Source organism: Nelumbo nucifera, chromosome 5, assembly GCF_055504915.1.
Source record: "Nelumbo nucifera cultivar China Antique chromosome 5, China Antique-T2T, whole genome shotgun sequence".
Taxonomy (NCBI): Eukaryota; Viridiplantae; Streptophyta; class Magnoliopsida; order Proteales; family Nelumbonaceae; genus Nelumbo; species Nelumbo nucifera.
The window spans coordinates 74,553,836-74,566,453 of NC_142653.1; the positions used below are offsets into that span (position 1 = coordinate 74,553,836).

Here is a 12,618-nt window from a genome sequence, read left to right on the forward strand (position 1 = left end):
ACCTATGCCCTTAATAGGGTGGAAACAATAAAACACAAAGGATAATGGCCTAATAACAAATTATAGTGGTCTGCCTGTCAATTCAAGTTTGGAGTAGATATGTAGCATTCCCGACTTGCTAAGAGTTGCCTATTGCTTCAGCTGACAACTCCCTCAGTAAAAACATCTGCGAACTGCTGATCTGTCTTTACTTCAGGCACACCTCTCCAGATAAACACCCTCTCCCTATCTCTAATGAAATGATGATCCACCTCAATATGCTTGGTGCAGTCATGCCTGACTAGATTTTGTGTGATGTTAATTGCTGCCTTGTTATCACAATAAAGTATGGTTTAAAATGTCCATAAATTTTCTAATATCTTGATGTCATATTTCCTTTTCCATGGGTACTGCCATGGAATTTTACTAGAATTGACATGTTCATCACCAATGGACACTACCGGCACTTTGTGAGTACAAGGATATTATAACGTAAGTTGGTGACGATATTTCAGATATGTGAAGTGGCAATGTTATCACGCACCTAATAGACATGATTACCACTTCAAGCCAGCTTGAACTATACCTTGCCCTATATGGAGTTGGCTATATGAATCCCTATTCCACCTTTGACTTTGTTCAGTGCCATATTGTTAAATTATGGGCCTTTAAATCACTTCAATGTTTGGTGTCATTAGATGTCATAAAGATCAATTGTTGAAAGAAGGTCCTTCACCTTTTAGATTTTAGAACATGTGTCTAGAATATCTTGGGTTTGAAAATATTGGTCAAGGAATGGTGGGAAGAAGGGGGTGAGACACATGGTGGAAGAGGCTTGTGGTTTTTCAAAGAAATTGCAAAAGTTGAAGGAGAAAGTGAAATGTTGGAACAGGGAGATCTTTGGTAGAATAGAGGAGAAAACGAAAAGAATTTGTAAGATGATTCAGGAGTTGGATACCAGAGAGAATCAACGATTATTAGGCAACAATGGAAGGGAAGAGAGCATCCAATTAAAAACAGAACTGGGGACGATTCTAAGACATGATGAAATCCACTGGATGCAGAAATCTAGATGCAAGTGGCTGCTAGCTGCTAGAAGGTGATGGAAACACCAAATTATTTAACATCCTAGCTTTAGGAAGTAGATGGAAAAATGCGGTATCTAGATTGGATGTAAATGGGGAAGTGTAGTTTGCACCTGGTTTAACAGAAATTCAATTTGACATTTTTAACCTTGGCTGTCATTTGGTCATATTTAGCAAACAAAAAGAAAAAAATTAATTTATTTTGTTCGTTTTATGTTCAAGTGTGGGTGAACACCGACCCATTCTCCTGTTTGAACCCTAATTAGTAGAACTGGTGCCAATCCACTGAAACCCTTCCTCAACAGTGGCACTTTCTGAGGAAACCAGTGGCACTCTATCAGAAAGAAATATTGTTGGAAGAGAAATAACATGGGTGAAACTCTCCAAGGAAATTATTATTTGAAGAGGAAAACTAATGACAAATTGGCAGAATGGTTTTTGGAATGTGTGAAAGATGATTTGTGTTTGGACGAAACACTGAACCCGGACTATTTTTCAGTTATGCCCTAGGCCTTGGAGATTGATGGGTAAAATTGGAAAGTTACACATAACCCCTAGACTTGATTATGGCACTACACTAAGTGTTGGATTAGGTTGTCTTTGATATGCCAATTAGTGAGATCCATCAAGGGTCAAAACCTAAGTATGTTGGGGCATTCTGAGAATTCATCTAAGTGGGTGGTCATAGCAATAGGATTGGCTTCTTTGTCGAACAAAGTGAATGATAGGGCTTACACTCTCTCTGATGGAAACCTAAACTGTCGGCAGTGGATTTCAACTGTGTTTGAGATTTGGTTTTGCAAAATATATTTATATGATATATATGTTATGTTTTATGAAAAATGTTTGCAAAAGGTTTTAATTACCGAGATCCATCTGAGCATGTGATGTTGTACCTTGCAGCTAGGGGAGAGGTCCTTCCTTGTCGGGCAGTGTTGCAATCATTATGGGCCGAGAGGTTAAGTGTAAGAGACCATTATAGGGCTGATTACCTGATGGGCTTTATCTTACTTAAGTCCATTATCCTTGGATCTTCATAGGATGGCTGAATTCAAGGATCATTTAAGTGTAAATGTTGTGTCCATATTAAGCCCATTGAGATGTGCTCAGGGGTTCACTGCGTTTAGTAGTGAATTCAGCCAAGCCTTATCACAAAGGCTGGGCCGAACCCATGTAGACTTATGTGAGGTCATTGTGGGGTCCCACACCATACAAATCAGGCTTAAGTTGGTCATGCAACACCTTGGGTCGTGAGCCTTAAAGCTGATGGGCCTAAGGACCACAATTAATGTGTCAGCACCCAATTTTTGCTCAGTCCACCGCCTAAACTCCAATTCACCTCACTCCGTAGCCAAACCCATCTCAACCCTCCATTTGATGGCCCAAAAATCCTCGCCATTGAACCAAAAGACATAGTTTGATCCATTTTCTCAAAATTACCAAAATACCCCTAACAAAATTCCCAATTACCCCTTGCACCAAATTCCTGAATTACCCCTTGCACCAAATTCCCAAAATATCACTTGGATCAATTACCAAAATACCCCTAACAAAATTCCCAAATTACCCCTTACACCAAATACCAGAATTACCCTCACCCAAATTCCCAAAATACCCTTTGACCAAAATTACCAAAATATCCATTTCAAATGCCCAAAACTACCACCAAAATCCCCCTCATACCCTAAATTCCTAATTCCCAAAATGCCCTGGGCCAAATTACCAAAATACCCTTCAAATCCAAAATTAACAAAATACACCTTCCAAATTCATGAAATACCCCTTGTCCAAATTCCCAAAATATCCCCCTTTACCAAATTCCCCAAAATACCCTTGACCAAATTCCCAAAATACCCTTGACTTGATTACCAAAATTACCACTTTTTTCCAAAAGTTACCAAAATCCCTTACCCAAATTCCCAAAATACCCCTCCTTCCCAAATTACCAAAATATCCTTTAGAACTAAATTACCAAAATGCCCTTCATTCCCTAAATTATCCGAATACCTCTTTAAACCTGTACCTTCAAACCCCAAATCACCAAAATTCCCTCGAAGTTATCAAATTACCAAATTGTCCAAAGATTATGAAATTGCCCTTTAGATCCCAAAATTCCTTTAAACCTTAACTTGCTGGAAACCCCCCTTCCATCATGAAAGTTGGCAGAACCTTCCCCTCCCTCCTATATAAATAGGAGGCTCCCTTCCCAAGAAAAAGGGAGTTGGTAAGGGGAAAAACAGTGAGAGGGAAGAGAAGCTCAGGGGTATCCAAGTTGAATAGGTGAGAGAGAGCGACTGAGAGAAAGGAGAAGCTCCTTTGAGAGTAGGGTTGCAACTTGGGCAGGCCGAACCTGAGCCCGAACTAGCCTAACCCGTGATTTTACATGGGCTAGGCTCGGGCCCAGGCCCAGCCCTTAGGTAGCCTAAGGGCTACCTATATGTGTATATATGTAAATGTTGCATAAATATTTACATATATATACATACATATTTGTATATATACTATTTGTATAGATATTTTGCATACATATTTACATACATACATACATACATACATAAATATATGCATATATATTTGTATAAATATATTTATATAGGTATAATTTTAGAGTGGATTCATTGACCAACCCGAGCCCGGCCCGGGCTCGAGCCTTACCCGAGTGCATCAAATTACAAGGTGGGCTGGGCTCGGGTTGGAAAATCAGGCTTGACCTCGAGCTCGGGCCTTAAGCCCAAATTTTAGGGTTAGGCTTGGGTTGACTATTAACCCGGACCAACCTGCCCGACTTGCACCCCTATTTGAGAGCGATAGGTAGGGGTGCTCACGGTTCGGTTAACAGAATCATAGGGCTTTTTTTAGGACCGAATCGGTACTACTGGTTTTTGGAAAATCGGTAACCGAAACCAAACTGAAACTAGTCGGTTAACCGTTGGTTCAGTTCGTCAGTTTTTCGGTTTTTCAATTTTTATAATATATATTATAAAAATATATATCAATATATAATAAAAATTAAAAATATATATAAAATATTATATTTTAATTAATATATAATATATCATATATTATAAATATATATATATATATATATATTTATATATATATAATGCATATTTATTAATTTATAATATATAAAAAAAATATATAAAATATATAGAATATATGTATACCGGTCGGTTCGGTTAACTGCTGCTTTTCTATATTGGTTAACCAAAACCGAACCGCTACCTTCAGTTTTTTAAAAGCACCAAACCAATCAGTTCGGTTAACCAATTTTTTGATTCGGTTTTGGTCGGTTTTTTCGGCCGGTTCGGTTTTTTGGTTTTTTTTGCTCACCCCTAGCGATAGGAGAGAAAGAGATGAGGGAGAAAGGGGTTGAAGGGGGCTTGAAGAGAGAGAGAGTTCTATCGACCTAAAGTAGGGTGAGAGAAGGATAAGCCTAGGGAGAGAGAGAACGAAGAGAAGATGGAGGAAGTCTCTGGCTGAGCGAAAAGAAGGGAGAGCCTGAGTGAAAGTGAGAAGTCGGTAGAGGGGTTTTCGAGCCAGAGAGAGGAGGAGAGAGCGTGCAAAGGGAGAGAAGAGTCTTTTGAAAGAGAGAGCCAAAGTCGATATTCATCGTCCTCTTCGATGAGAGCAGATGGAGTCCAACAAGCACCACTCTCGTCTTCACACCTTAATGCAGCCTCTTTCAGTAGGATTCGAGCAAACCTCTGATCGAACATCTACTTTCCTCTGTTATCTCGTTCACAAATTCAAGTTCGGGTTCCAATAGCAGCAACCCTATTTTTCCCTAAAAATAAAGGCCACATAGGTATTGTGCTTGTTATTTACTTTATTATTCTTTCTTTCTTCTTCTTTTCTTTTCTTTTTTTTTGTTTTGGAAAGTTTTTCTTCTTCTTGGCATCTGATATTGTGTTCGTTATTCACTTTATTCCTGCTCGTTCGGGAGTGCCTGTAGTCTCCTCTATTCGAAGGAGGTGACGGGTTCAGTCTTTCAATACCTCGTGGTCAGGCAGCTGAGTCCGAAGGCGGGGGTCCTGACAGAAAAGGGGTGAATCTCACCCTTTTGCTCAGGCCCTTGTGTCCAAAAGGGGTTTGGCCTAAAGGAGGAGAGCAATGAATCCATAGTCACCTTAAACTTTCAATCCGAGGGAATGCAGGCCCTTAATTCAATTCTGAAAGTGCTTATTGTTTAAAGTGCAAAGAGGGAATTTTAGTATTCACACTGACCGGAGAGAGGGGTGCCTAACCCCTTCCCTCTCTCCCTCTCAGCTTACCCTGAATAGCCTTGTCCTGGCCGAATAGTGTGGAGTCACTGTTAATCCCAAATGCTTTGTGAAATTTAAACCCGGGAAGCCCATCACTCCCAATTATTTATTTTTTATGGGTGGTGACTCCATATATTTGGCCATGAAGTGAACTGCCGTGGGCATTTTCCTGACGTTCACAATATGTTAATTAAGATGGCACATGGCAATTGCCATGGGGTGAGTATGGGTTTGGATCTAGGTATGGAGCACCTAATCTTATAAGAAGATAAAGTATATCTCTAATTAGAGTCCAGATCTGATTTAGATTTGGATTATCTCATAATCTAATTAGGAGATAGCTCCATAAGAGATTATAAAAGAGGAGGGGGCAGACCAGTCCAAGACAGCTTCATAGTTTTGCAATTTCTGGTTCTCTCTGCACCCTTTTGTCTCCTAGTTTTTCCCCAGTTCAACATCAGCTATCTGGGACTGATTTAGATAATTTTTCCTCTGATTTTTCCAAGAAAAATTCAGGGAATATCAGGCTCATCATCCTTAGTTTGATCCAAGCAGTTGGATCTCAGCTTTGCTGAAAATTGTGTTGCTGAATCAACTTCACCTATACACTATGCCATCTTCAGTGGAGGCTCTTTTTAGGACTGATTTGGGCGTGAACTTCCACCTTGGGATCTGCATTTGTGGTATCCATATCAGGTATGCATCTCCCTCTTTTGTTTGGTTTCAAATCTGGTATGGTTCAATGCAAGATCAATCCTGAAAAATGTAGTTTTTCAAAACATAGGGAATTTGATTCCCAGAAAGATTAGGAAATTTTTAAAATTTTGCTCAGCCATCTAGCATGGTTTGGCCATCCATATGATGGATCCTTACCCTTCCAACAGATATGCTATAGTTCAATTTCTAACTTCATAATCCAGCACCTCTGCAAAGCTTGGAAGTTCCCCTTCTTCCCAGTTGATTCCGATAATTCCACTTTATTCCAATTTATTCTCAAATTTGAGATTTTCACGAAGTTGTCAATCAATGATTTCAAATTTTTTACCATGTTTAGGTGCATTTGTGAATCACTTCAAGACTATCTTCTGCTATGAAGAGGTGGATAGGGTAGAGCTCCCTGACCTAGAGTGGGATGTTTTGAGTAGGGAGTAGGAAGAGCTTTTAGAGTCTAAGTTTGAGTTATAATAGATTAAATATGTAGTCTTTTCTATGGAAAGATCAAAAGCTTTGGGCCTTGATGGTTTTGATTATAGCTTTTTATCAAGATTGTTGGGATATATTAAAGCTAGATTTGTTGGAGGTTTTCAATGAATTCTTTGACATGGGAATAATAAATTTAGGGCCAAAAACAACTTTCATTGCTTTGGTTCCTAAGAAGACTAGGGCTTGCCACCCAAAAGACCTTTTAGTTCCATCAATTTGGTGAGAAGCCTCTAAGATTCTATCTCTAAGGAGTAGGAAGGTTCTACCTTATATAATATCCCCATTCTAAGGTGCATTTGTACAAGGGGGACAAATAGTTGATACAAATTCTCATTGCCAATGAATTTGTGGATTGTGGAGGAAAGAAGAAAAAACGAAGAGAAAAGATTTTATTTGCAAGTTGGATCTGGAGAAAGCCTATGATATATCTGTTGGTTCGGCAGTCTTAATTTGTATGTTTATCTTTGTTGGGTCTTAAGTCATTAGTTATTGGGCCTTAGTTACTGGGCCTTAGTTACTGGGCCTAATCTTATTTAGTGTTTATTTTGACTAGGTGTCCCATCACTAATCAGGGGCATTCTGGTCTATTTATGTAACATTATGTAATGTTCTTATATATAATAGATTAGGGTTGGCTGAGAATATTCTGCCGCCCATCTCATATCTTCTTCTTCTTCTTCTTCTCCTCTCATTCGATAGCTCTATTTCAGCAAACATGGTATCAGAGCACTAATCTTTTGACTGGTTACAGCAGCCGCCTCTTCTACTCGCATTTAACTCTCTCACTTTTTTTTTTTGGTTGCTGCGAAGAAACCCTAGGGTTGGTCGTAGAACACAACTGGACCTTCATCTAGGGTTTCCCTTGGTTGTAGGGCCCAAGGGGAGTTAGATCCAGAGGCTGATGCCCTAATAGACGTAGTACAGCAGACTGTAGCCATTCGGCTAAGATAGATCTGTGTAGAACAAATCTAGGCGGAAGGACTAATCTCAACAGTCCTAGAACTGTTCGTGGGTGAGGTTATAACCTGCGATAGCAGTGCTTAGCACACAGTAGAAGCCAATACAGCAAGTTGCAGGCTGCGGCAGCAATGATTAGAACACAACAGAAGGTAGCACAACAGATTATAATCCGTGACAGCAGTAATTAGGGCACAGTGTGCAGTGTAGTACTTAGTGTTTCAGCTCTGTGTCGGGGTCTCAGGACTGAGTTTACAGTGCAGCAAGTTCTGTAAGTGTGAACCAGTTCACTATATATTGTGTTTATAGTCTTGACATTTACGAGTAAGAGAAGATGTCTTCCATATCCGGGGAAGTGTCTTCTAGAGATGTTAGGGCTTGTGGGAGGTCTCCTAATTTGGAGAATCCAAATCTGCACAGCCTACAGATCACAAGTGTGTTGTTGGATGAGTACAACTTCAGAGAATGGTCTGTCTCAGCCATGCTTTTCATCACATCCCGGGAACTCACTGGTTACTTGGACGGGCAGAAGAAGGAACCCGAAGTGGGGAGTGCTGAATATGCAGCTTGGCGCAAGGAGAATGCTACAGTTATGTCCTGGCTACTTGCCTCAATGACTCCAAGAGTAGCTAGGACTGTTCAACATTTCTCCACGGCTGCCAAGATATGGGAAAAAGTTTCTAAAACCTATGGGCAGAAAAAGATTAATGCCAGAATTTGCAGACTGAATCAAGACATTGCTGCCTTGAGGCAAGGAGATATGAGTGTTGCAACATATTTTGCTACACTAGGACTATGGGAAGAGTTAGATCACCACCTTATTATTGATTGGGAGAATGCCAGAGACAAGGAAAAGCATGACAAACAAGTTGAAGTGGGTAGAGCATTTAGGAACATTACTTCACTAGAGAAATTGTTGTGGAGATTGCCTCTAGAGCAGAACAGGTTGTAGCACAAGGTTATTATTAGCATTAACGGACCGTCGAGCAACAATTGGGATGCCAAGTTATCTCCTAGGTCTTCTACTGCTTCTCTTTGGAAATCTATCCATTGCATCCTCTCTTCCATTTTTAAACCATATCAGATATGATGCATGGACTGGCTAGAAAATTTTGTTTTGGGAATACTTATGGATTGGGGATGGGCAACTTAAAACCAAATTTCCTTCTTTGTATGCTCTTTCTTCCTAGCATCAGGAACCTATTTCCAATTCAAATTCCGAGTTCCCTCTTCCTATGTGGTGGCTTGGGACCTTGGTTTAGAGAAGGGGAAATTGTCTTCATTGATCGATTTACTTTCCTTTTTGGCTTCTGTTTTCTTGGATAACTTTTTAATGGACTGTCGGAGTTGGTCACCTCCTTCTGGTGTTCTCAACTTCTCATGCACTTCTTTCTTTGATGCTCTTCTTTGGTCTTTTTCTACAGTGGCTAATTTCCCTGTGAAAGAGGTCTGGGGCAACCCTATACCACCTTACTTTGAGGCTTTTTTGTTTGAAGTAGTCCTCAGTAAAACAAACATTTTTTATATGATCTAGAGGCTCAATAGTTGCCTCACATCTCATATCTGCATCTTGTGCAAAGCTAGTGGTGAGACTTAACCCCACTTATCGATCTCCAGTTCTTTCTTGTCTAGAGCTTGGGACATTTTTTCTCTCTTTGGATGTAGATGGACTCCGCTTCAGAACGCAACTAGTCTATTTAGTTCAAGGGTAGTCGACCTACCCAAAAGAAGGGGAAACATAATTTGTTGAGTTACCATAGTAGCAATTCTGTGGACAAATTGGGAGGAGAGGAACAACAGGTTGTTCAAGGAGCAATGCAGGTCCTTGGAGGCGGTTATTGAAAGCATCACTATGAAGGTAATCCATTGGGTGAAGACAATGGAAATCTTTAAGCGTTATTCAGTGGATGATCTAGACTTCTAGTGAGGAATTGGGGTGCAGTTGCAGCCTCCTCTACTCTTCAGATTCAGGTTCAACTTCAATAGAAACCCCCAAGAAGCAACGAAGTAAAGCAGAATTTCGATAGGAGTGCAATTAGTAACCTAGTCATTCTGGGATTGGTGGTGTATTTAGGAATGGTCAAGGGGCATTCAGGTCCAATAGGGACAGAACTCACTGTGAGCTGCATTATTATCCTGCTGCAAGGTGTTGGGGTGGCTGAAGAGTAACAGTCAATGGATTTGGAAGTTCCGGAGGTTCCAAGGGAATTTAATGCACTGAAAAGAGAAATAGAGGTTTCTTTCATATGGATTAGCAGATCAAAAGATGGTTTGGCTGACACACTTGCTAAACGGGAGGGATTCAGGGATCATTTGTTTTAGTTTGTGGTTGTAGATAAAAGGACTGAATGGTGGAAGCTATCAGTAACCTCAAGGGTTTCAGGGATCATTTGCAATGCCAGGTACAGTTAAATCTATTAAAATTTCTTCTGTTACTGGTCAATAAATAAATAAAGATAATATGTTGAAAGACAGACTGAACCATATATATTGGACTTGGGATTTCTGGCATTAACTATGTTTTTCATTGATTTTTTAAAAGCTTTTCACGAGTCATATTGATTGAGAATGTGTTTTAGTTTGTGGTTGTAGATAAAAGCACTGAATGGTGGAAGCCATCAGTACCCTCAAGAGTTTCAGAATGAAGGAATCCCTACCACTGAAGATGCATTGGGGGTATATTCAATAGTTATCCTACTCATCTTATTAATTATTTTCCCCAGCTTATATTATTTGATCTTTTGATTATTATCATTGCTAATGATGAATATTTTACATTAATTGTGGAACCTCTAACAGTGACCATCTTTTGCATGAACTGGATCATGCCATTATATGTTTTTCTTTCTTACCTTTACATTTTGAAACCTTTTTGTATGAGAATTAATTGAGACAAAGAAATGTCTATTCTGAACTCTCTTACAGTTAATATCAAGGTCCGTTCGCCAAGTGATTCTAGATGCAAAAGTTGGGCCTCCATCATATGAGAAAAGGCTAGCAGCAGACATTATTTCAGTTGTAAGTTTGTTGGTTGTTAATTTTATTTAATTTATGCATGCAATATGTGTTTCCTTACTATTCCATCGTACACTGTTACATTAACTAGGGATGCAATTTGTTTTTGGCTGAATCAAAACTTGTCCATGTGTCTATCCATGCATTTACTGCTTCAAGGGTACACAGAAGACCAGTACAATCAGAGGGCAGTGTGGCCCTCCCAGAAAAAGTAACTTACCTTCTTAAGATTTCTTAAGGGCCTAATAGATCAAGAAGAAAATGTTTTGCAAGGCTGAAGGGCTAATCAATTAAACACATGACTCAAGAAGGTGACTTGCAGCTTTTGGAGTGTTTAGTGGAACTATCTACGACTTGGTCTATAAAGGTTTTTAGATCAGTTTTAATAATTCCTTTGTTTCTTCCTCAACTGATGAAATTTGCAATAACCAAGAAAGTAGGTTTAGGAATGGTACTTTTCTGTCAAATTTTGTATGAAAGTTTAGAGACATAGATGAATGGAGCAATTTAACTTTAAAAGCTTCTCAGTAGTTTGGACACAAAGCGGTGAAAATCTTCCATAATGAAAGTCCTTTTTTTGTAACAAACAAAGATTCCCAGCACAGAGATTACACCATTACATCTCAGAAAAAGGAAACAATACAAAAACATGATATTAAATCCATGATTCTCACTCTGGTAAGAGATGTTAACCAGATGATCTTAATAAAAAGAGAAAAGAGACAACAAAGGTTTATATTGAGATGAAACACACATGAATTACACCACTTCAGAAAACTTCAGCACAAAGAAAACATCATAATTCTTATTCTACTTATCATATGACTATGAAATATTTAACCAGACTTAAAAAGCAATAGCTATCAAATTAGACCCCACTGTCATTAAGTAAAATTACTAAAATTCCCCTAAAACAGAAAATTTCTCAAAATCAGAAAATACAAAAAAAAATCAGTATGCTCCTATATTGATCAGTGCAAATAGTTAAGGGTCAAGTGTTGAACCTTGCTCTAACATTGCTTGTTGCACCCTCATACATATCCTTAATTAGTTCTATATACCTATTTTGAACCCCTTTCTTTTTTAAGACCCACCATATATCTCTGTAGGAACTCTATCATATGCCTTTTCTAGATCAATGAACACCATATGGAGATGTTTTTCTTCTCTCTGAACTTTTTTTTTCCTCTCTTGAATTTTTATAGTATGGTTCATAAGTTTAATCCCCCGATAGTTATTACAACTTTGTATATCACCTTTGTTCTTAAATATAGGCTCCATACGTTGTTTCCCCAACCATCAGGCATGTTTTCTTCTTTCACTATCTTATTAAATAGCTTGACTAGCCATAACAAGGCTACCTCTCCCATACCTTTCCATACATCTTTTGGAATTCCATTAGGTCTTAATGTTTTTCCCTTCTTCATCTTATTTAGTGCCTCTTTTACTTCAGTAGGCCTATGAAGGTACCATAGTTGTCAAGGCGATGCTTAGGTGACAAGGTGCCCTTGGAGAATCGTGTCGCCTAATCACCAAGCAATTTTGTACGTTGTTTATAAAATACTTCTATATTCTTAACTTTTTGAGATTGTAATTATAAAATAGACATTATCGAACTAAAATATTCATTTTATATGTTTATATACTAATTTATTTTTATTATTTTCTTATTTGTTAGGGTTTAATCAAGTCAAACCTTGGTAAATGTTATATTTAATCCTCAAAGACTTCAAAACCTGGATCAATAAGTAAGGAAGAACTTAAAATTTTGTTTAATCAACACATTATCCCTTCTTCTTCCTTCTTCTTTTTCTTCTTTTCCTATAACAAATAGGGGTTCAGCCCCCATATTTTTTGAACTTTCTTTTCTTTCTTCTTCTTATGAATATTTTGATTTTCTATATTTTAACATGAGATTTATAATTTTCTTATGAAAATTGTGGATAATTATTTAGGAAATATGGTTATGAAACCTATGGTACCCTAGGAAATACGTTTTTACTTAAAAATAAAAAAGTCCATCGCCTATGTGACAAGGCTCCTTAAAACTATGGAAGATATGTATTTGTTTTTAGCACTACTAGTATTACTAGATTCTCCTTCATTAGCACCCT

General features: G+C 38.4%; 1 protein-coding gene across 1 annotated transcript in view; it reads left to right on the top strand.

Annotated features, from left to right (window-relative positions):
* Positions 1–12,618, top strand: part of GDPD4 (PLC-like phosphodiesterases superfamily protein) — a 62,945-nt gene that overhangs the window by 23,879 nt on the left and 26,448 nt on the right. Inside the window, exons 5-6 of the mRNA XM_010254089.3 lie at positions 10,082–10,165; positions 10,415–10,507. Of these exons, the coding sequence (XP_010252391.1) occupies positions 10,082–10,165; positions 10,415–10,507 (177 nt within the window). The remainder of the gene's footprint in view (positions 1–10,081; positions 10,166–10,414; positions 10,508–12,618) is intronic.